Source organism: Sinohyriopsis cumingii, chromosome 11 (genome assembly GCF_028554795.1).
Source record: "Sinohyriopsis cumingii isolate HCF-2022 chromosome 11, ASM2855479v2, whole genome shotgun sequence".
Lineage (NCBI taxonomy): Eukaryota > Metazoa > Mollusca > Bivalvia > Unionida > Unionidae > Sinohyriopsis > Sinohyriopsis cumingii.
This window is the reverse complement of record NC_142971.1, coordinates 75,174,400-75,200,987: the sequence shown is the minus strand read 5'-3', so window position 1 is coordinate 75,200,987 and position 26,588 is coordinate 75,174,400. Positions and strand designations below refer to the sequence as shown.

Genomic DNA, 26,588 nt, shown 5'->3' with positions numbered 1-26,588 from the left:
CTTGGGTACAGAATGGTTATGATGTTTTAAACCTATATTATGTACAGTTCACATGCAGTGAAAATGGCAATTCATCATACTGTTAATAAAAGAAATAATGAGAAATATTCTTCACTTAAGAAAAGACGGACATTAATGAGCTTCAGTAAACACAAACAATGAATCCAAAGTATAACATGTATCAATGAAGTCATTTATATCATTTAAAGTGTTACAGACACGTACAAGAAAATCAACAAGATGCAAGAAGGAGACTTTCTTAAATTAATATTCCCATGACTGGGTTGAATCTACATTTAAAAACCAAAATATATTAAAAGGAAATAATGGATGAGTTGGACTTGCAATACATAATGATGTTGTTGACTGCTTGTACAAGCCGAGTAAAAGTAATCATATCATGCATGCAACTGATGACAGAGAACAGTTGTTTTACTGAGTGTAGTTTGGTATGACTGGATTGAATACAAAACATGATAATGTCAAAGTACTCAATGGTCATATGGTGGACTTTTGTAGTATGTCCACTCACAAACGTTAAATAACGGCTACTGTAAAAAGGTATGAAAAAGCCGATAAGTTTGCTTTCCTAAAATGCTAATTGAACATGAATGCATTGAACACATGTAACTGGAAAACATGGATGTATGTGAATTTAATTCATAGTACAATTCAGGTGGGTGGGGGTCATTAGTGATAAAGTGCTGCTTATTGGTCGGTCATGATTAAAACTTGCAAATATCCGTGTGAAATTCAATAAATATGAAAATATTTTAATTGCTTTCATTTCGGCAGGACTGAATAGCTTTTCTGGAACAAAAACCTAACGAATTCACAGCATAATATTGTTAAGGGTTGTACAAATGTACCATTTAGCCGCGTCTTGGGCCCGTGTAATTACCGGATATCAGAAAATAGCTCCTGGCTTTAGATATTGCCATCGTTGCAATCATCCTAGTCACTAAATTGATAATGGCATTTAATACATGAAAATACCTCCAAAGTTTACAAAAAGAACTAACCCTGTCTACGCAGCAAGCAAATTCGAAATAGACGACTAAAATGAAACAACGTTCACGCGCCTGTTCTCTTTATACTCTTGGTAGAATGTGAGCAATCGATGCATGAACATAATGCGGAGTTTTTATATTTTATAATTTGAAGGATAAAAATGGGCAAGCTAAATTTAATGTTTATTGAGACGGTTATCAACAAACCTGCACTCGAATCGTACCATATATTACACCAAATACCATAGTACAAACCAGTCTGCGTCGGTAACCAGATATACTGTCTGGGAACCAGGCTAAACCTCCAAAATAGTCGGGTTATTGGTTATATGTCTGATAGTACATATGGACCAAAGGTTTCAAAAGCACCTAGTAGTATATTAATGCGCCAAGCGCGTGAGCGTGTTAGGACTGTATCCGAATTTTGTAGCAGACGACAGACAGGATTGGAGAAGCAGAAATTTACTTGCAAACAGGACTGTTCATTGGACTGGTAAGGGTAGTGCATACATGTAGTGTTGAACTTCATTGGTAAATATTCTAGGATGACATTGTCGACCTCTTTGACTTTTTTTAAAATATTGTTTTAAGTGCTACGATATATTTTTTTGTAAAAAAAAGATAAGGCTGCTTGTTTCCATCAGTAAAATCTAAAGTATGGGCAACACTTACTCCCATTGTACTAATCTTTAGAAAGTGAGTGGGTGTTTTTAGTAACTGTTATTTTTTACTGACATAAACGAGTGCCTGTACTGAACGCAGATTGTTCATCTCCATTTGTATGTTTAAAGTGATGTTTTTCTTTGTCTAAATAAACATTCATGATAAATGCTTTCTATTTTCAAAGAAAAAGTTTGAGTAATTTTTTTTCCTCACTTTTACGTAGAATTATTTTATCATTAGCAGTCATTATATCTTCTATATAATTTTTTTATTGTTCTTTTGTTTTAAACTCCAATATAAATTTAAGTTTACCGTAATACTTTGTGATTTGATAATTTCACGCATACTGTTCCGTTTATTGTAACCACTACCGATTTTAAAAACGAAAAGCTCAAAGCTGTAAAAAATTCACAACCCTTAGCCATTTCCTTCATCAATGTTTAGTCATTCCTTTCATCAGTTTATAATTTATAACCTGAGTAGCGCCAGGAGGACCTTAATATTATTAATAAAAAGATGTGTCGTCTGCGTCAAATATTTCTTTACTCGAGTTTTAAAATTCAAAAACAAACTGAACCAATGAAAAGGAGAAGGAGATGTTACTCGAAAATGTACGGAATTATTGAGATCATTAAAGACGTTGTTGCTTGAAAACATAGTACCGCCCGTGCAAATATGGCGATCGTATTAGTAAAGAAACTCCTGTTTGATTCAAAACGCCAACTAAGTGAAACGCCAGTGCGAAATTAAGTTAGAAATTATAAATTGATGAATGAAATAACTAAGGTTTGTGCAATTTTTATATCCTTGAGTTTGTATATTTTTAAAATAGGTATTGGGGTTTACACACAAATGGGAAAGCATGCGAATACTAGAACAACAATCAACAGCTTGAATTCTGTTTATGTTAAACATCTATTTCCGTGTCTTCCCGTTTGGACTGAAAACCTGAAGTTTGAGCTTAATTTGGGTAGGTCATTGATCCTACTGATAAAGGCTGCCCTTGGGTCAAATATCAAATATCAGTCGTGTATGTGCATTTGTCTTTTCATTTCCAACAAATACGTCAGTTGTATGTGATTATAAGGTGGGGAACTTGCTAATTTCAAAGCAATGACCCAAGGGCTGAATCTACCGAGATAAGGGCTATTTCGATTGCATGTATTAATTGATCTTTTTATGCACAGTAGGGGTATATATGATTATATGGTAGGGATATCAAGATTTTCCAAGATATGGTGCACGGGTAAAAACGTATATTACCTTATGGGTGGTTCTAGTGGAGAAAAAAATGCATTAATGAATCTGTTTATTTTTTCCTTCATGCCCATTAATTGTTTATATAGTTATAAGGTGATAATCCCAAGAATTTTACTGTTTTGATACAGGGGCCACGCCCCTGGTGGTAGGGATGGACGCTGAGATTAGACCTAAAAGGTATGGAATCTTAAAAGTTTTTAACGTGAGAAAAAGGAGCTACATTACGGGAATAGGGATGGACGCCGAGTCAAAAGTTAGCAGCATGTATTAACTTGTATCTTCTATATTAGTCAAGCTCCTATACGTCTATAAAGCGTCGTTAATTTTCCAATCTGTAACTCGGGTAATTTTCACCTCGTCGTCATTACATGTAGCTAAACGTTCCTAATTCGTTTTATATACTTCGTGTGACATGAATTAGCTACTTTGTGGAACGAACTGTTATATTAATAATAATACAAATAATGCGACTATTAAGATAATGTCTGTGTTGGCTAAATTTGGACAGTATACTAATGTTTAGGTCAGAAGTGGGAGCAGCAGAGGGGCTGAACAGACCGAAACTATTTGCACAACAAACCCCTCCAGGAAACTATTCCTCGATAGAGGGCTTATTTCGACGAAATAAACCCTTCTATTCAGAATACAGGACAAAAAAAAATGTCCCCCGAAAACTCGAAGAGTTTCCACGGACAAACTCGTTGAGTTTGCACTGACAACTTGGGTTACTTCAATAAATCTGAAACAGTTTCCGTGGCGGGGTCGTTATTGAAAAATCCATGGGTCGGGTCCATCCCCTCTGCTGCTCTGGGAAATGAGTTTCCAAGGAAAAACATTTTTATGTTAGCGGAATTAAATCATTGACAAATAAATAATGGCAAATATTGGAGAAGCACATACGACTAGATTAGCTCGAGAACGTCTCGAAGCAATTCAGAAATTTCTTCCTGTCCGTGATAGTGTCCGACAAAAATTACAACTAAGACAGCAAGCACGGGAAGGCTTTGCAGAGACTACGGAGGAATTATTTAAACCCGTGACCAAAGCTACTGAAAAATCCGCAGCTGTTACCAAAGAGGCTTTAATAGAGCAAAGGAAAATTTTACAGGATATTTCAGCTGGACTTAAACCCCCGCCTCCACCCGATGAAGTTGTTGTGTCAGTACCTGCTGGTAAGCGAGTAACAGGGAGAATTACTGACCCCGCCAAAAGATTTACGCCGGATTATATTGAACTTCTTAAAAATGTACCAGAAGAGAAATTACCTGAGACAATACTGTTAGGATTGATTAGAAGAGATGTGTCTTTAAACCCAGAACACGGTTCTATGACAGATGATAATTTTATCAAATATTCGTATCGTATACGTGAAAATAAAAAACAAATCAGCAGGGACGATACAAAATACGATAGACTTGTAGATGCTATACGTAAACTTGAAATTCCACCATCGCAACCTCAAGAAGAAAAATCACCGTTGCAACACACAGAACGACAACAATATCCTTCACGGCGAAGAGCAATAGATCCTGACCTAACTCCGTTAGGTGAATACGAGGCTGCATCTGAAGGAAGTCCACGGGGCCAAAAATTCAAACAAACTCGGTCGCCGATAATTAGCTTAACAACATCTTCTGAAAGTTTGCCTCAAGACATTTTATCTCCAAGAATTGTACCATCAACAGGGAGGGGTTTAGGATCCGGTTTTATTGCCTGCCCTAATAATATCATCGATGATGTATCACGGTTGGAAGTTCTCATCGGAGGAAGACGTGCCGGAAACAATTCTCCGGAAATTATAAATGAAGCCGCAGATATCTGTCAGAGACTATTTCAGCGTGGCATCATGGATATCAGCATCTACCGGGGGCTCATTGATGAACTCGCAGACGGTTACCACAGCGACTAATAATTAAATTTGCTAGCAAATTCAGTTAGATAAACAATAATTAAATAAAATGATACTACACGATTCTTTTCGCAGACCAAGAAGTGTCAGAGTAGTAAACTCACGATTACCAGTATACGAGGTTGTTTACGGAGATGGAGTCGGTGATGTTGTTAGGGATTTAGTCACAAGAATCGCTCCGAAAGCTGGACCGTTAGCAAAACAATTCGCGATGAAAGCCGCTGATGTTGTCAAGGATAAAGCCATTGGCACTGTTGGTAGTCTTGCCGGGAAAGCATTTCAATCAATCAAGGATCGACTAGCACAGCTGATACGAAAAAAAAACCCAGTCGAGAGGTTGGTGCCAGTAAAACTACCATCCACTGAAGCTATGCCGGCAAATGTTAGTAGCGTAGTAAATAAGGCCGTAAATCAGAAATTAGCTGAGATCGCAACAGCAGGAATTACCTCCAAAGCGTTGCAAGATAGTGTAACTGCTAATTTGATAGCTGGTAGTGGTTTCCGGTGACGATAACATTTTAATTAGATCATCACAAATAATAATAATGTTTGCACGAAAATCCAATGACGCGTTTGATATGTCCAAACCAGTACTTAAAGATGATTCTGTACGTGATTTTCAATATTATTCTTATGAAGCACGTGATCCTAACCAACGCGGAAGAATTGAACTACAGGTCCAGGATACAAGTAGATACTTCTTGCCCGCTGAGGCCTTCATCGAAGTTGAAGGTAGGCTTTTAAAGAATGATAACACTAACTACGGAATCGGCGACCGAGTTGGATTTGTTAACAACGGCATCATGGCGTTATTTAAATCCGCTATTTACATGATAGATGGAAAAGAAATTGAAACAATTCATGATAACGTCGACGTTGCCACAACAATTCTCGGGTTGGCGAGATACTCGGATGATTACACCAGATCAGCCGGACCATCAATGATGTTTGCAAAGGATATAACCGACAGCCCCGAGAACAGGAATGTAACAATGAATAATGCCGGTGACGCAGTTGCATCGATGAACGAAAATTTTAATTTGGGTTTTGCAACACGTAGATCGATGTTAAGTGGAGATGAAGAGTTCTCAGGTGTGATTCCATTGTCTCACATCTTTGGATTCTGCAGAGATGTCCACAAGGTCATATTCGGTGCCAAACACACAGTTGTACTTGTGCGAAAACCTGATGATAATGACGCTATCTGGCGAGATGCTGCTGTTGCCCCTGGTCAGGTAATACTAACTAAACTGTGGTTGTGGATGCCAGTGTTGTCTCCGTCAATCACCGAAGAACAACGACTGTTGTCTTTCATGGACACGGGCGGTAAATCACTGCTATCCTGGAAAACAACAACCACAGACGTTATTCAGGGTGATAATGGTGGGTTGTTTACATGGCATATATCATCGCAACAAGGAGTATCAGCACCACGACATATTTTCATTGCATTTCAATACCGTGCTAGAACAGATAGCCAGGAAAGAAATCCAATGGTATTTGATACACTTGGAGTTTCTGAAGTTTCGTTGAGAATAAATGGGCATCAGGAGCCATCTGAGGATATATTAATAGATTTCGAACATCATCGTGTCGCACGCGCGTATCATCGTCTGATGTCATTTATGGGGCGCGACCTTAATGTAGACACTGGCCTGCAAATATCACAGCGAGACTTTATGAGTTTATATCCGATTTATTACTTTTCGCTGGAACATCTTGATCTGGTTAAACAATCTGTTGTCGACCTACATTTCCGAGCTCGTGTAGGTGTTCCTGCTGGTGGTTACAGAGCGATTGCTGTCATACTCTCCGATAAAGCAATGCTGCTTGAAGGTGTTGGCGGACGAATGAGGGTCATCGACGCTCCAATCGAGAATATGTAACGCAATTAAAATCAAACTTAGGATATAATGTCATACAGTCATGTTAATGTCACCTTGACTTCCGGTCAAACGAAGAAATTGCAATCAAAGAACGCAAGCACGTGCGGGACATCAATAACACTAAAACGAGATCAGATTACTGGTGGTCCAAACAAATTGTCGTTGACTAATACTCAGCTTAAACATTTTAATAAGGCACTAACAGCAAAAACCGGTGTCCGACTTGATTTCTCTGCTGCAGCTATCAAGGACATGACTAAAACCGGTGGAATATTTCCTCTTCTCGCAGCAATACCGGCGTTGATTGCCGCGGCAGCACCAGCCGTAGCAAAAGCCGCAGCACTCGGTGCAGTTGGAACTGCAGCTGGAATGGCACTAAAAAAGGCAACGGGAAAAGGATACAAGAAAAAAAAGGGACGCGGTCTAAGACTACCAGGAACTCCACCATCATGGTATCCAAAAAAATTCTAACGCCGTTGAGCAATTTTGATTTACTCGATGCTGTTAAAAAATTGCGTGTAAAACATTTCAGAGGCGTATTTATGCGAGATCAATTACCGCAACGACCGAATAATCCAGAAACTGGCATTATCAATCTCGACAACAAAGATGGTCCGGGAACTCACTGGGTTGCTTACGCGATCGATCCACGTGGAATTATCTATTTTGATTCGTACGGTTTAGCACCGCCAGTTGAGTTTCTCAAGTATGTCAGCAGATTTTCTAATGTTCCAGTGTGGCAGTCGACGTTACCAACACAAACATTAATTGATCCGCCCATTTGTGGGAGGGAGGTTTTAAATGTTCTTGATGCAATCTCAAGAAATCCAGCAACTCCTCCTCATAAAGTAGTGTATGAATATACCGCATCGAGAAATGCTAGCATTTGAAAAACAGCAATAAGAATAATGGTGGATATTTACGGAAGACCTTTCACACGAGGAGGTAAACCAAGCACAGATGCTGATCTCTCAAAATATGCGACCAAAGATGAAGTCGATAATCTTTTGAATATAGCTGGAGTTGACCCAGATGAAGTTGCTATTTTCCAAGACAGGCAAGGAAAACTAAGAACGAGCAACATTAAGTGGAATGATATAATTCGCAGAGTTCTTGGAGCTACCAAGGATAACTTCGTTGCATTTAGTGATGGCGGCCGGATCAAGGACTCGAATATATCAATCGCAAGCATCAAAGACAGTATTGATAAAGGTGTTGATAAATGTGTGAAAAAAGCCGGTGACACGATGACAGGCGAACTCAGCATGAGCGGCAACAAAATAACCGCGTTAGCGAATCCCGAATCCGACCAGGATGCGTCAAACAAACAATACGTGGACATCGTCAACGGTAAACTAAATACGCTGCGTGCAGAGCATGATGTTCACGTGGGCGCGTTTACAAGATTTCGAAGAAACTTCGTAAAAACTGATGAGGTCGTGGATAAGTTCTTTGGGACTCCTCCAGTCGTCGATGTAAAACTCGCTGATGTAAAGACCGACATTAACACGATCAAACAAACACAGCAGGATATCGTATCGGGTATTCCTGATATCGTTAACAAAACCAGTTTGATTAAAGTTCCCACTGGAGTTACTCGGGGGCATATCACCAACATCGTATTCACGGTATCATCGGGATTCGCAACATGGTCACGACAAAATAACACTATCAAATATACAGCAACAGCCACCGGTGTTTACAGGTTGTCTGTGTTTTCAGCCGCTAAATTTGAAATCTTCACAACATATCCTTGGAGACATTCCACCGATAAGTATTCCGGGGTTTGCACTGTAATACTAAACAGCGGAACCGAGGAAACATTTATGCTTGAAGCCGAGGACGATAGTTTAACAGCAACATCTTACTGGTTTTGTTTGGAATTCGTCGCTGCAACGCCTCAATTGGTTACCGCGTAATTGAATAATGTCAACGACGCCAGATGCTCAACAATATCGATACAATCAAGTCCGTGAGTGGCAATCTGAGTTAAAAACTGTCATCGAAGTAACTAGTCAAAAAGTAAAAAAATACAAGCGCCGCATAACAGTGCTGGATATTATGGTTTATTCAGTATCTGCCGTTGTTGCATCTGCCGGAGCAATACTATCAGCGGTCACTCCGGTAACTGCAGCAGTCGCCGCCACGATCTGTGTTTCCGCGGCCACAACAACAGCTGGAGTTTTCGGCATCATAGCAAAAAAAAATATCATCATGTGCTAACACAAAATTACACGATTACACGACAAAATTAAATACAGCCACGACCGCATATCAGAAATTATCATCGCTGATATCATCATCGTTAGACGTGCAAAGTAGCGACGCTACGATATCAGATTCTGAATTCAAACTAATGTCAGATGCGTACAATGACTATTTGAAAACTAAACAAATAAATAATGTCAATAGAACTGCTTCAACAAATAGTCACAAACACAACACCGGTAAGGACCACAATGATCTCAGTGTCCTCGACGACACCAGAATTCGGTATTAATTTTCGAACTCCAATTCCAGTGAGTGAAATCGCGTTAGCAAAGCTCAGTGTGTATCACAGCTGGCCCAATGTTAGGTCGGCATCATTTGGTGGTCTGCAGCCAAATAATTCATTCGTGTTCGGGAAAAGCAAAGCCGACTCCGGCGAACAGGGTGAACTTGACTGGAATACAATTACACTTCCCACTGGGAGTTATCAGATCGAAGAAATCAATAATGAGATACAACGCCAAATAAAACGAATCACCGGCAAGGAAGCCAAAATATCTATAACAGCTCATGAACCAACGCTGTCTGCGGTCATTGAAATCTCAACGCCAGGATACGCCGTGGATATTTATAACAGCTCAATCCGAACATTATTAGGATGGCCAAAGGCCCCCGAGGTTAAACCTCGTCCACCAAAACCTGAAAAATCGGATTTTATGACCTATAAAGAAGCACTACACGACCTCGAGTACAATTATTATTTACTCCTTGCAGATCAATTACTAGCAAGAAAAAGTACTTTAATGCCCGATACTTGGAGTATAGAAGCTCCACGTGTTAAGGGGGGGGGGGCAGGAGCTCCGTGTTTACCGTCTAGATGATATAGAATCTGAATTATTTATTCCGATCAATCTAGTACATAAACAACAGCTACAACTCCTGCGAGTATATTTCCAAGATTATATTTCTGATTTAACAAGTCCGCGTGATAATATTATCACAACCATAGAAAAACTAAACAAACTCGCATCGGCCATGGAAACTATAAATCTAAGAATAATTCAGGCTTTACTGGATCTTAAAGACTATATCGATGATAATTATAGACAGATAGCCAGAGCAGATTTTGCAATTAAATATGGTATTCAAGTGAATGATATTTCAGATTTTAAATTTCCTGGATATAACGTGCCCGAGCTGAGAAAATCAGTCTCTGATCTCATCGATCAATCTTTCGAAGATATTCTTGCCGCGTACGAACGAATAAAACCACAACCTGATATTCTCAAGCACGACAACAGTACAGCATCCGATGGCAGACACATCTCACCCGGGATCGTAAATATCACAGATGTTATTGCGGTCAATCTTGTATGTGACGTCATCGATGGCAGTTACAGCGCATCAGATACTACGACGGCACAACAGGGGTTTATCCTGTATACGTTCACACCAAGAGACCCCCCTGGTTTTCTGATTGTGCAAGAACCAATCAATCCGGTCTATCTACGGTGTCATAACCCGTGGTTGTCAACGATAAATTTCAAACTCACCGACCAGAGGGGGAATTTGTTGGACCTGCGTGACGAGACTGTTAGTATAAACTTACTGGTGAAGTCCTAAGTCAAGGGATCCATAATATTTATAATAGTTTTTTTTTCTGCACTGATCCATTTTCGTCATTTTATCGTGCAAATACCCTATCAAAACCAGCATAAGTTATCGTTGAAAGTGCTAGCACGCATTTTAAAAAAAACGGTTGTGTATAATGTATGAACCCGAGTACATTCATGCACGAGTTCATATTCATGATAAGCAAATTCTTTACGAGGCAATAAAAACCGCATTTCAAATACAGACATTCCCAGAACAGTATTTCCCCGTTAAAATAGTTATTGACGTGTATGGTGACGAAGACTTCTTGTTAACTCCGTCACAATTAACAGAGCTACAGCAAAATCATATGATCATAGTTTGGTGTCAACGAGAACAGATTATGAACTATTCTCATTCCTGTATTGATGTTGAAACGCTTAAGCAAATCCTGAAAATCTGAAAGCGCCCTTCACTTGAGAAACTCTTTGAGTTTCCAAGGGCAAAAAAAATAATACACTTTTTTTTTTACCCGTGGAAATGTGCTTTACACTCCAAGCGGGGGGGGGGGGGCGCTAGCGTTCTCAGGTTCTACTTTCACTTTGTGCTGTGAGTCACACGCTATGCGGTTTATACTTCCTTGTCGGCCTCGTAGTCAGAAACACTAGTATTTTTGTCAGAAATGCAAGGCATTTCCGTGTCTAGATTCTTTATATAACCTTTTAACCGTCTCACCCTGGTGCTAATTAATTTTCGAGTCTCATACTCTTGTGACAATCCAAGACGAATCTTCTCAACTGCACGGCACAGTGGAATAAATTCAGATACCTGATTTTCAGTTATCCCGGCAAGTGATCTGTAAACACGATCTTGCAAACCCTTAATGAACCTATAACGAGCAGGGAGATTGTTCTTCCCCAAGCGTGATAGCTCATTCAAGGATTCAAAATCTGACATAATTGTTTCAGTGTCTAGTAAAATATTAAAACCTCGCTGTTGTAATTCTTTAATTTCAACAAGTATGGTATTTATATTTTCGTGATTCATATTATTATATATTTTTATATTTTTAATAGAAACACTTTGCATGAGAAACGCTAGCTTTCCAAAACAAAACGAGACAGTCGGAAACATTTATCCTCTGCAAGGGCCTAGATCGTCAAATAACGTTCTAGAACCCCACGAGGACTGCTTCCGACATGACAATACAACATGTAACACGAAACACTTTATCCCCTGCAAGAGCCTCTAGATCGTCAAATAACGTTCTATAGTCTCAAGAGGACGTGTTTAGTGAATTGACAAGGACAAACATATAACACGTAACTTATCCTAAGGACGGACCCCTCTGACTGCCAAGTGACTCAGAGGCACATTTATTTACAAGACGAGACAGCCCTGGCTTCTAGGATCGAGTTCTCTAGCAGGCCCGGCAAACATTTATTTGACAACACAAACAACCTTTACCTCTGATTCGAGTATCACAGCAAGCAAAGGTACAATGAACATGTAATCTTATCCTAAGAGACGGTACAGAACAGACAACCTTTACCTCTGATTCGAGTATCACAGCAAGCAAAGGTACAATGAACATGTAATCTTATCCTAAGAGACGGTACAGAACAGACAACCTTTAACCTCTGATTCGAGTATGACAGCAAGTAAAGGCACAATGAACATGTAATCTTATCCTAACTTATCCTAAGACCTTATCCTATGACGACACAAACATACACAGGTGGGTCATTTTCTACGGTCAGCAGCAGAGCAAAACCATCCATTGAATCGACCATTGGATGGTGCACAAAAGACACCCGCCATTGGCGGATTAAATTTATGGTTTTGCTTGCGCGTGCTGACTTTCGATCGACCCAAAGGTCTTAGGGAGCGATTTCGTATATAACCCAACTGTTACTTGCGAGTTGGAAATTCGCTCTAGCAGTGGGCGGGACTTGTTTAAAATATTTTAATTGTATGTTTTCTTAAGCGCGGTCATATAACAAGCACAGAAGAGCAAAACAGTCGGATATATTCAGTAAAACGAGGATATTGTTTGTAAAAAAATATATATTCTACGGTAAATAAATGATTACATGTTATGAACTCGATAAAATATTTTATCAAGGTGGCTTTCTTAGGGGGAGCAAATCCTCTGACCAGCAACGACAACTCTGCAAAGCGTTACACACTCTCGGAGGAGTTATCGTCGTTTGTGTCAACGATAAGAGTTATATAACAGAATGAAATCTTCTGTTTGAGCTTCTTTGAAAATGCTGTTTTGTAGATCCCATCTGCGACATGCTGTACAGAAGGTGGACAAATACCGAAATACCTACCGGCTGCGCTCATTGATTGAAATATTATTTCTTCACGAGTCTCAACATTCACAGATTTCACTGCTCTTCTTATAGCTGTTTTACATTTAACTCTTCCTCGTATGGTATTCTTGCTCTGAGTGATCGCTTGAAGGTTTTCAATACTGTTATCAAGTCTGTTCCCGTTAATATGATCAATGACAAGGCCTTTAGGGATCTCTCCGTTAAAAACCTCATAGACGAAACGATGACATAAATACCTCCCTTTCCTAACAGTAAATCTTAAATAACCAGCATTATCAACTGTACCAACTTGTTTCCTCAGCCTGTAGTTTCTCACTATGCCATCTCGGTTTGCCTCATAATTTGGAATAGTTGGATGTCGGACGAATTCTTGATTCATTATACTATAAGCAAATCATTGTCTAATTCATAATTTGTCTGAAAACTTATTTATGTAATCACGCTCGCATTTGAGAGCGTTATCACAGTCTGGATTTTTTTTATCATAATACCGTTTTAGTTCTCGATAGCGTTTTCCACCACACGCTGAACATAATTGCGTTTTCCCTCGTACTCCAATGCCGCATCTGATACACGGTATCGGTCCTAGACTCCCACCGCGGACCTGTTGAGCATGTTGTCCACAGTATTCGCCTCTGCAGGGTTTGCTACACGGCGCTGATGAATTTAGTTTGATCCACTTGCATTGGTTCATCATATAATATATTTGTCTATTTAAATATTTGTCTTAATTATAATAATGGGTTTTGAAAGACTATCCAGAATAAAACCCATATCAGGTTCTAGATTCGATCTTGACCGGTTAACCGCTGATCCACGACGAAGAGAGTTAGCAGAGGTAATTGGTGTTATCAAGAATGCCAAAGAAGAGTTTCGTCGTGATGGTGCCGCACACACGTGGTCTTCGTATAAAATTATCCTCGGAAACGCGAGCCGTATCATTGATGCTACCATGAACGATACAATCGCGCGTAACATAATTGGGTATCTCGACGATAGAAGATATTTCGTACAGATAAAATTTATTGTTGGAGTCGGCGAGGGAACGTGGATTATCAGAGACAAACTAGACCCTGTTCTTGATGCCAGAGGCGTTCGTGGAAAAACCGTTCTGTTAAGTAAAGACTCAAAACCGGGAGTACTTGTTGGGATTGATATACCATATTATGCCAGAGCGTATCCTGTGACCGCAGTCATTTATGGAATTTATCCGATGAAGAAACCACGCGTTGATAAACTCAAACCGATGAAGGTGTCGCCGTTGACAGAGTCAAGGATGAATTGTGTAGCTGAGCGAGTAATGGAACATTTTAAAAATGCAGTGCGAGGAAACGGCCTAACACCGCTAAGACAAACTAAAATAACAGCGTGGGCGACACGAGTAGCGGATAAAGGAGCGTCAATAAATGATGTTGCTGAGCTAGAGCGATTACTAAAATTTCCTATAACGGTTTCATCGTTAACCGGTGAGGTATTGTATGAGTGTAAATACAATTCCCGTGGAACACCAATAACTATTATCGATCATAACAGTCACGCCTGGACTGACTCGGTTAGGATATTTCCGCAAGACCGTGTTGTGAAGTATTATTCGCAAAGCAATTCTGGGAGCATGTTTGATTTTATTTATCAGATAAGTAAAACCGATCCAGTGTCTGTGTGGTTATTCAGAAGTAGCGAAGATGGAGAATATGATCAGTTTGTGAGACCCAACGGGGAAATATACAGAACAACGGCGTTACAGCAGGAAATGAAAAAAACTCGCAGAAAAATATCATGCTGGCAACACTGATACGTTACTGACACACTGTTTTACTGTCCCGGGTGTTGTCGCGCATGTAGCCCGGGAACGAAATTCATGGAGACCAACTCCGAAAAGTTTTCTTGCTGATATCCAGCAGAGCTGTGTCGAATACGGACACGGCGGTTTGTGGAATACTCAGTATGATCACCGCGGTATGATATCCGTGGACATGACGGCGTGTTATCCAGGAAGTTTCCTTGGGCGTGGAGAATGCAGCGAATATTTTAAACGGTTTGGCCACGCTGGCAATACCATGACAAGAGTAGCTGTCAACGGTGTTTTACCCGATTTTGACTTGACCGGATTTGCTTGTGTGTCGTCGTTTAAATTCGCTAAGGATTTACATCCTGTGTGTTATGTTTGGTTTGGCAGACATTTCGTTGAGAAGCGATGGGCACCGATAGTGTTATTGCGATACATGCTTGACAGTCGAATACTGTTGTCGCTGACGGTCAGCGAAGCGATTATATGTTATTGTCGTCAAACCGAAGTTTGGTTGCCAACTCCAACGCCGGTTACGTTAGAAGAAGTCATCGAAGATTGGTCACGAGAATATCCAGAAACTTCTATCGACGCTATCATCAAGAAAGCTCCTGAAGTACTTAAAAGCAAACTCAGAAATGATGAAAGCACAGCAAAAGATCTAGGACGAAGAATAATAGGGAAATTCACTCAAGGTGGAGCGTATGATCATAAACAACATCACAGTCGATTAATCATGGACAAGACTGAATTGGATCTTATTGTCGCTGATGCAGCCACGAACAACATGTTCTGTAACCGCAAAGATGTGTTTCTGTCAAACGGGGAAAAACTAGGGACTGTTTTTAGTTATATTGACGGAGAATCATCTCAGTACATACATTTGAGATCTTCGATGCTGGCTTATGTATCCATAAATTTGTTGTCGATGATCAATAGATTCCCTGTTGCCGCAGTGAGAGTTGCAACGGATTCATTTTATATTGATAAAAAACACTCAGCGCTGTTGGATAATGTTATATCGGATGATCCATCGTGGGGCTCGTGGAGAATAAAGAATGAAATGTTACACGGATATTGTAAATCGGCTGATGTTGAAATCGAGGATGAGTATCGCAGCGCAGAAATATCTTCGACGTCGTCGGGGGCAACTTCGTTGTTGCCGCCGGTGCACGATCCTGTTACAAGACACAAAACAGTTTATCTGAACGGTCCTGGTGGTTCTGGTAAAACAACTCGAGCGATTGAATTATTTAGAAACTCTGACATGATTGTGCTAACACCCACACACAGACTTGCCAGGGAGATGAGACAACGGGATGTTAACGCGTGCACGTATCACAGTTTTTTCAAATACAGCGGCGGCACGTGGACACCTGAACGAATGGGAACGAAATATATTCCCGAGAAAATCATCTGGGATGAGATAGACACTGTGCCGTTGGATACATTAAAACAGTTTCTGGATTGGCTGCTAAAGAAAAATACCGCAGTTGTTATGTGCGGCGATCATGGCCAACCACCGCCATTTACAGGTGAATCTCCACACGAGTGGCTGAAAACTTTTGTAGATTATTATGAGGAAATAACTAACGATGTTAGAGCACTCGATGAAACGCTGAAAGAGTTTAAGGCACTGATCAGGCTACAAACCAATAAAGTCCAGTGTGAGATAATGCGTGAAATAATTCCAGAGACTTCGCTGAGCGACTTTTGGGAAACGTGGAAACCAGGTGATTTAATTGTGGCAAGTAGAAAGATAGTCAGGGACACACTTCAGCAGCGGTTATTTCAGTTACATCAGAAGAAATTTCCCATGTTGCCAGTGCCGTTGTGTTATAGACCAGCTGATACGCGATTGCAGAATATTGATGTTGATATTCCAGGGCGCCTGACTGCGTCGGGTCCGGAGAAACAGAATTTAGTATTAAATGATATTGTCACAGTTGATGTTGATGCTGTTGAACAGGCACTGAAAATGAGCAAATCCCCGTGGACGCTAGGATACGCTATGACCATCCACAGTTCGCAGGGACTAACTATTTCAGATACAACAGTTTGGATTGTTGATGATCGCATCGAGTGGTCAAATTTAGTTTATTTAGCCGTGTCAAGAGTAAGAAGGATAGGTCAGTTACGAAGAATTGTATTAGATGATGTTGTCAACGACAGCTCAATCGCTGATGACACAATAAGAAAGAAATTAGCCGGTTACAAACAGAGCGACAAAAAAAATGGTAGAGAGTTTGATCCCAAACAAAGTTTGGATGTTGAATTTGTAATACAAATACAACAACAGCAGAATAATCACTGTGCGAGTTGTAATTGTTTATTGCTGTGGCAGTATTCGAAAAACGACCCAAGGCAATTCACCGTAGATAGAATAGATAGCAGTCGCGGTCATACACGTGAAAATGTGATGTTGACCTGTCTTGAGTGTAACCGACGCAGAGGTGTTGCTGCAGTTATTTAAATGATTGAATCACTTCAGTGCGGATCACTTTAGTGATCGGGGTGGTAATTGTGTATCCTCGGGAATCACCTGAAGTTGCTCGCGTTTAAATCCGCGTTGAGGAGCAGTCGAATCTAATCTGTAGATTGCGTTTCTCCCAGTTGATCTGGTTATGCTGGATATCTTATGTGTAGTAACACTCCATGTGGGATCGGTTGCTCTTTTTTTTCCTCCTTCTAGTTCGCCTGGTTCGTATAAATACCTAACGGTGACATTACCCAGCAGTGGGGACGCTAGCGTCCCTGGCTGCGTTGAAACATTTTGTTGCTGTTGTCCGCGTTCACTGACGCGGGGTATATATTTTTTTGTGATTGCATTTACAGGTCTCATGTTTGTTGTTCTGGTAATTTCATTATTCAGTGCGGCTATCACGTTTGGCAGTCTTGCAACCCATTCACGAGATCTCGTATCGTAAATGAATTCCCTCGCGTACTGGTATCCGAATAATCTCTCAGCGAGTGTTCTATTAAATCGCTCAACAATTGCCTGATCCCGATGAATTTCAGTATGTCCTCGTCGTATGGTAACGTTATGCTGCTTTGTCAGTGATGACACCGCGCCCTGAAATTCCTTGCCAGGATCAACTTGTAATAATCGTGGCCAGTTTAGAGATCCTCGTTGATAAATTCGTTTAAACGCAGAGGCGACTTCGGACGCTGTTTTAGTCGCTAACGGTTCTGCTTCTTTGTATCTACTGGCAACATCAACTACTGTTAGCGCGTATTTGTATATTTTTCTACGGACAGTATCATGAGGCAGGAACAGTATGTCAGCCTGATGAACTTCATTGGGCACACTAACATCAAAATGTGCAAAGTTGATTTGTCGAGGTGGTGGTAAGTAGATTTGCCATATTGCTTGTTTTGATAGCCAATTTTTGGCAACCTCGCGTGTTACTGATGCCGCGTTGGCGAGTTTATTAATTGCTGAGTTACCTCTCCAGTATCCGATTGGGGAATAATAAATCGCTTGCATTTTTATTTAATTATCCAGCGCCTAATACTAATTTAGATTTCATCGCTGATCTTACTAACCAATTAGCGAGTGACTCCTTAAATGATTTATTTTTTATGGCGCTTAGTGCATGAATTAATTTCACATCCGCGATATGCCTGTCTTGTAGATCTTTACTTCGATAAGCAACATCATGTATGTGACACGCTGCGTCGATAGCGTTTATCGGATACTCTCCCGGTTTTGGTTTAGATTGTTCATCAAGTCTGATATCTAGTCGGGTCCCTGGACCGCAGTAATTGTATCCTGGGAGATGTTTTTCTCCGGGATACTTTGCCCAGGGAGTTCCGGGGAGCTTTCCAAGTTTGGCTGCAATGTCACCTCCGCTAAATTCTCGCTTTTTTTTTGAAATCTAAATTTTTTTGTGCCACATCGCGTACACTTACCAGAAAGTGCTTGTCTGTTATTTTTTGTTGTAATGGTTGTTAGATCATTCGTAGGGGTTCGTGCCTTACACTTCACACAATATAGATCCATAATTATTATTCTTTATATACAAATGGAAATTACAGATTTTTCTGCGACAAAAAAGAAAGAGCCAGTTAAGCATAATTCAGTGCTACCAAACTCTATCCGCGCGATTATAATTGGGCCATCCGGTTCAGGTAAAACACAGCTGTTGCTGAACTTGATAATGAAGTGGATGAAATGGGATAAACTGTATTTGATAGCTCCATCTGTAGATGATCAACGATGCTATAACGTTATAAAAGATTTTAATGAGAGTGCAAGCGCGCTGAGTAAAGACGGTGAGGATGTTGTTGAATTTATCACTGATATCGAAGAAGCCCCCAGCGTCGAGGATCTTGATGAATCAATTAACAACCTAGTAGTGTATGATGATGTTATGTTGGACAAGCAAAAAAATCCCGCAAGAATATTTTCCCGGGGACGTCACAAAAACACTGATGTGATTTATGTTACTCAGCGTTATACACAAATTCCTAAAGTAATCAGGGATAATTGTAATCTTCTTGCGATATTCAATGGAGTTGATACACATACACTGAGAAATATTCATCAAACCTGGTGTGGTGGCGATATGGATTTAAATAAATTTAAAAATTTCTTCAGTCATGCTCAAAGAAAACCTCACGGATTTGTGACAATAAATTTACACGATCCCAGAACAAGATACCGTATTGGACTTGATACACTATTTGCAACATAAAAATGTTTTTCCTTGGAAACTCATTTCCCAGAGCAGCAGAGGGGATGGACCCGACCCATGGATTTTTCAATAACGACCCCGCCACGGAAACTGTTTCAGATTTATTGAAGTAACCCAAGTTGTCAGTGCAAACTCAACGAGTTTGTCCCTGGAAACTCTTCGAGTTTTCGGGGGACATTTTTTTTTGTCCTGTATTCTGAATAGAAGGGTTTATTTCGTCGAAATAAGCCCTCTATCGAGGAATAGTTTCCTGGAGGGGTTTATTGTGCAAAAAGTTTCGGTCTGTACAGCCCCTCTGCTGCTGTGGGTGTATAGATATTTACACGTTTATTTTGCATTGTTTACTAAAAGTATACATGTCTGTATTTTGTGTATTCCGTTTTCTTACGTCTGAAATTTTTATCCACAGCTTGGCGTGAACCCGACTACAATTGCGTTGTGGTGATAGAAGACATGTTGCTGGTCACAGGCTACATGGCGAGTAATCTCCATCTTTACAGACTCCGTGACGGCAAACTGTTTACATCACACAAACTGGAGTCCATTCCCATGGGTGTCTGTCTTATTAGCAAGACGGAAGTTGCTGTGTGTCTGGAAGACAGTACGATTGTAATCATGTCATTGAAATCTATACATGACGTAAAACGGGTCAAAACATTAAATGTAAGGACAGAATTTTATAGATGTAATTCAGTGGCAAAATTGAATTCAGACAAACTCGTTGTCAGCGGTTGGAAATCGGACGACGACATGTTGTACTGGTGTGTTGTAAACCTTACAGATGGACGTGTAGACTCAACTCACAAGGTCTGTCGAGGGGGCCTGTATAGTAGTCACTTTGATAGTCACTTGGCCGTAAAAGACAACACTGTCTACATCTCGTGTTGGACTTTGTACTCCAGTACTACTGGTGTGTATGCATATGATATTTTTAATCCACACACACCAAAGTTTCTGTATCAACATGATGGATTAACACCGGGCTCAATAATGGTTGATAGGAGGAATTTCATTTACGTGTGTGACTTGGACTCTAACAGCATTCATCAGCTGACAGACAGCGGTCAACTAGTGACCATACACACAGTGTCATCAAGGCCCTATAGAATATTCTATGATGACCAGCATGGAGTTATGTACACCACAAGCCTGGACAGTAATGTGATAACGGTGTACAGACTGGAGTATTCACATCAACCAGGTATGAATGATTTTAAATTAACTTTTACATAACACGAAAACGAAAACTACATACTTTATATTTTTTACAGTCATGAAGACTTTCAGTTCATCTTTGAAAACAAAATATATGAATTATAAATATTATATTTATCGATTTAATATAAGACAAATATGTTTTAAAGATAAATTTAAGTGGAATAAATAATTCGTGTTTTATTCGTCTGATTTTGTGTACTGCAACGAAATATTGCTAAGGCATCTTTATTCATTTTAAGTATAAATAAAATGTTATTTGTTGATTTTAATATTCGTTACTAACATGTGTACCCAAGTATATTTATTCATGATTGTTCATTGTTGTGTACCTTGGTTGTCATCATTAAATATTGATATAAAAATTTTAAATCTCCTTGGACTGTCCATAATGGCAGCAGGCAACTCATATCATCATCATTGTAGCGTAAAACATTTTTCCCAGAAGGTGGCGCTTTCATTCAATTCTCCTTGCACGCGACATTGAATCACATTTGGACCGGTTCACCGTCTTGAGTTACAGAGTCCAACATTCCCACGTATTTTGACTTAGTTTTCTTTGCATTGATGTTTATGGAGCGATTTTATACGGATTTGCAAGGAATATTTATCAACTACCTAAACAAAATAATAGCCGTTTAAAGGTATGCTTAGTCAAATGTAAAAATAATCCATACCGTCAGGTACCACGTGTTGCACTATTTATATGTAGACAGTATTCCTGAAGTGTTGAGTCACACGTACAAATACGACAGAGGACCAGTCTAATGCCTGCTATACCATATTTAGATATTCTACGATACATTATTCAATGCGCCAAATTTACTAGGATTTGTTTACGTTTCGAAAAAGGATGCAGAGGCCTTATATGGAACACTGAAAAGACGAAGTTGAAAATGTATGTAGTTCTTAGTACAGAGATGAGCAAATACTGCAGATGATTCAAAAAGGAAATCTCTTTAAACTTTCGAAATTTAAACCAATCTTTGTTCCCTTAGCGTATTTTGTGTGGAAAAATTGAACTCGTCAACGGCGAATGTAATGTTAGATAAATGTTATTTCTAACAGACGGACAACTTAATATACATGGTCCAGAAGTGTATAGTTTCGCAGTTAAAAAATCAAAATTTCTTTGACTAAATTTTAAATGGCAAGTAATTCAGATGTTATTACTATTATTATTCCGAGTGGCCGAGTGGTCTAAAGCGCTCTTCGTTACGGATCACTGCCATCTCACCTCTGTCTGCGGCGGTTCGAGTCTAAGATTCAGCCAATGTGGGCATGTGAGAAAGCTTGTCAGTAGCTTCTCGTGGGTCGGTGGTTCTTTCCACGGTTTTCCGGGTTCTTCCTCCACCATTAATACTGGCCGCCATGTATAGCCTATCGTGCTGAAAAATGGCGTTAAACCCCACAACAACAACAACAACAACAACTATTATTATTATTATTATTGAAAACAGAATGCAATAAAAATGGATGCTGAAAGGTAGTATTACTTATCATGTACTCAGAGCAATAATATTTTAAATATTTAATTAGGAATTTTACAAAAATTTTATAGTTATTTTTATTCAGAAATCTTTATTTTGGATTAGGTGACATGTAATTTAACAAATTATAAAGTCTGTATTTTATTTTTTATTTTTATGATTCAGGGAATTTTGTTATTGTACTTTCATTGACTATTTTGATTATGCTTGTTATAACATTTGGTATGTAGCACATTGTATACATCTGCCCCATGATCTTTAGTCCCATAAATCAAACCCACAGGACTGGTCAGCATGGTGTTAAGATAATTTGACTGGGTGGGACGTCAGGCTTTATGACTGCAGCATGATGCCCCGGTGCTAGACATCATGATAATATGCCACACTGCAGAGATCGTTGTGATTAAGACTGAAAAAATTGATAAAGCTACATTAAATGTCCAAAATCCACCCCACCCAGTTCCTGGACTTTAAAGATAACTTGGAAATAAAAAGAAAAAGTTGATTTCAATTTTTTTATATACATATTCCAATTTTTATTGCATTTTCAGAAGTTGGTATTGCCCACTCTGGCAAATATCAATTCTACTATTTTAAAACAACTTAAGCTTGTGCATTTTGGACTATTTGAACATAGTGACACAATGCTGATAATATATATTTAACTTATCCATTATTTGCACAGGTGTTCCAATAGAAATTTTAAACATGGATGACAGATCCATCCAGCTTTTTGAAGAGGCTCTAAAAGATGGAAAGGAGACAGTATATAACATACGAATCATGGTTGTCGGACACATTGGTGTAGGCAAGACAACCCTGGTCAAGCGTCTCCTTGGGGAGGAGGTAAACATTTCTGAGAGATTTAGCACAGAGGGCATAGATGTCCATATCAATTGCTGTGATGTTTCTTTATCAACTCATGAATGGACAAAGCAAGCAAAAGGTATATGGGCATACACAATGATAAAAAATCAATATTTCTGTATTTATACACATGCTATGAGGTGAATTGTATCTTGTTATACAGTTATCTGTCCATTTTAGTGTCAGTTTTGTTTTTGTCATGCAGTTTTACATAATGTACAACTGCCAAGTGTCCTGTTTTTCCGTACATGTCTTGTATTTTGGACCTGAATACAGATGTTATGCTTTTCTTGTTAAAAATCTGTTGTTTTTTTTTAAATTCAAAAAACATTTCTGTTCAGAACTGGCACCCAGTTCCATTCTGAGAGTAAAATGTGTAACATGTATATAGGGATATAGAGTTCTAAAATGTGAATGGTTTGTTTGAAATTGAGGCTGTCTTGCCAGTCTTCAACCACCACACTGGATTTGGATTGTGTAAAGTTGTTACTGCTATCACTGTATCTCATCTACGTATTATTCAACTTCTAATCATGTTGAAAAGGAAAGCAGAAGATTCAGAATTGTCTCCAACAAAGAAAAGAAAACAGAACTGGAAGTGCTATTGTGCCATCTTGTTTAGATTTGTGAAACCATGTAGTAAAGGGAAAATACTTGCATTTTGCAAATTGTCTAATTGTGGTTTCGCCATTGGGAATGGAAGCATCCATGAGATAAGACAGCATGAAAAGCTAATAAACATCAGCTTGCTGCTTCATCATCAACAACTAAGCCTGAGCTTGTGATGTTTATAAATATTAGAGAGAACCTTGATGTAATTCGATAGAAGTTTTTTATAAAATTTCTTGTAGAAATAAACCTTCCACAGTTACTAGTGTTGCTGGCAATTTATTTCATACACTTTTCACGACAGTAAAATCCCAGAGGATTACTCATGTACTAGAAGGAAAACAGATCAGTAAAAATAATTACATGGATTTCAGATCATCATTGAAGATGGTGCATTGAAATTGATAATAAATGGAGAAATAAACAAGGTGTGGAAAAGGCTCATATGAGAAGATGCAAGAGTGCAACACATGCATCTTTGACATAAATAAGTTACACCTACTTTATTGATGGTTGTAGATATTGTACATGGTTATATGTGCATTAAAGTTTTACAAACCAATATTTCTTTCTGAAAATCAGTATTTTTGTCATAAGCAGTCAGTATTTGTCTATTCTGAGGTTGGCAGTAATGCATAATTCTAATTCGTGTATCTGACACTGTTTTGTTTCTTCACACGTTAACTATTTTTAATTACCATTGGCTTACAGTAAAGCATTGCATTGTTTCATAATTTTAAGGATAATATTTTTTAAGGAAATCTTGAGAATATATAGTGACAGTGTGCTTAAATTACCAGCATCAGAGATAATGCCTTTCATGCTGCAAGTCATGTTTGATTATGTTTGCTATTTTTTATGCCTTCCTGACTCAATTTAATATGCCAGCTGGTTGCTCAGTGATGATCATTATCTAGACCTGTAAAACAAGATCTTGCTTTAGAACTCTGAAACATACTCTATAAGTATCAAAAATAGATTAGCCATGTTATGTTTCCAAGTTTCATTTTATGCCATGGAATTCAAATTGAAAGCACACAAGCTGCAGAAAAAGAACATAAATTTTTTAAAAAAATCCCTTGAAAATGGAAAGATTTTTAAATATATTCCACAAATTAATAAGTGAAAAATTTACATAAAGTAACTTTTGATGTTTAGTTTGAGTTTTATGAATCTGTCATGTTAGATGAAAACAATTATCTTGAGCTATGAACAAAAAATATCCTGGCTCAAAAGAACCACCAATTAATTTGGTAGCTCATGCAAAGTATGCCACATATTACATCCCCACCCCCCGATTATAGAACTTTTATTACTTGGTATAAAGTTATAGGGACAGTATTCTTTGCTACAGACAGTTGGAAATCCATGAGATTAACCATCTACGCTACCCAAGGTTCCAATATGATAATCCTATCTACATCTTGTCATATCCAATTAAAGTTAAGTTGTTCAAATTTGAATACTGTTCCTATATGATTGAGACAAGGGGAGGACACAACTTGAATGGACTTATAAATGAGCAACTGTCCACTCCTGGTTCCTGTTTGTACAAATACCTTTCACTCAAATGCACCTGTAATGGCTTTTCTCAGGTACATAATCATGCATCTGATGTTAAACTTAAAAAATATCCTTTTGATGGCAATTGCCTTCACCATTTTTGGCTTATGTACAATGCACCTCTATTACACTCTGTTGGTTAGTTGCCATTACATACTAAGGGAAGCAAGTGATGCAATCCAATATATGTTGCTAGGACAAAGCACTAAAATATATAACTGGTCCAGCATGGTGTAGGTAGCATTATCATATTGGAACCTTGGCTAGCACACTTGGAAATTAATTTGAAATAAAGCTTCTGTGGATCCAGTCACACTGGAGGTGGCCATCACACTTTGAGTTTTGAATCAAAGGAATAGATGAAGACTTATTTACTTTGAAATATGCATATCAGAGTGGCTGGCCATATATGATGACTAACAAAATTATGGACAAACTGTCCATTGCCACAGTTTTTTTAATATCATAGACTGTCCTTTTCAAAGTCAGAAATTTTGTATGCATGACACTGCCAATCATGAAGGATGTATGTGCACTTTTTCTTGCTCAGAATGTATCCACGGTTGAAACAGTCTGTATATTAAGCAATTAAAAATGGCTTAGATAATTTGGTTGAGAGTTAGAAAAGCAAATATGTGGCAGGTATCTGTAATGGTTCCAGTCTCATGATGGGACACACATTACATGGTTCATACTGGTCCTTATAAGTATGCTTACTTTTCATTAAACCTTAGTATTAAGTGCCAGAAGTGGTGCTTACTTTAAAGTAAGGAAAATTTGTTTGAAAAATACTAATTTTTTCAGTATGGAGGTATGAGATCGACCGAGTTGTGATGATCTTTATGCCTTACATTCAAAACATTTTCCTTATACCATTAATGTCTTTACAAAGTCCTTATCAAATATTTTCCTAAAATGGTGCTCCAAATTACTTATCCAGTTGCAAGCATGTATCAATAGAGTTTGGTAACTGTAGATGATGGAAAAGTCCACTTACTGTGTGGAAACTATTTGTTTTGTAGTGACTTTTACCTTGGCCTTTGAGCCCAAAATAGATAGGATTCTTTCCAGCAACAAATACTATTGATGCACAAAATTTTATTAACTGTATATTGTGAAGAACTCAAGTTACTTTCAGAAACATGTGTTCGTCTGTCAAAGTGGTCTTGACTTAACTTGTTTTCTTCATTCATTCGCAGAAACCTTGACATTTGGGACCCAAATCAGTAGGGTTTTTCCTTCCCCCATGTGCAAGCTATCTATAGCGTCTAGTAACTGTATATTTTGACAACAAAAGTCACTATGTGGAAATTAGATTGGTAATGAATGGAAAGAAAGATAACATCAAAGCACAATACACTTTGCCTAATGGTGGGTACACAGGTCTTATTTGGCTATGTTGAGGTTGATGAAACATTCATTTACAGGCAAAAGTAGAAATATGGCAGACAAAAATACTAAGCATAACTTATTTGGAACAAAAATAGAAATTC

At 38.7% G+C, this 26,588-nt stretch overlaps 1 protein-coding gene across 4 annotated transcripts in view; it reads left to right on the top strand.

Annotated features, from left to right (window-relative positions):
• LOC149788762 (uncharacterized) overlaps positions 1 to 26,588 on the top strand; it is a 133,363-nt gene that overhangs the window by 39,642 nt on the left and 67,133 nt on the right. For 2 of the 4 annotated variants that reach the window (XM_089974850.1, XM_089974849.1), the window contains 2 exons: positions 19,761 to 20,552; positions 22,742 to 23,002. In XM_089974850.1, coding sequence (XP_089830976.1) covers positions 19,761 to 20,552; positions 22,742 to 23,002 — 1,053 coding nt within the window. Of the gene's footprint in view, positions 1 to 2,968; positions 3,111 to 19,760; positions 20,553 to 21,351; positions 21,465 to 22,741; positions 23,003 to 26,588 lie in introns of those variants that run through there. The other 2 variants (XM_089974852.1, XM_089974853.1) reach the window with 2 other exon arrangements.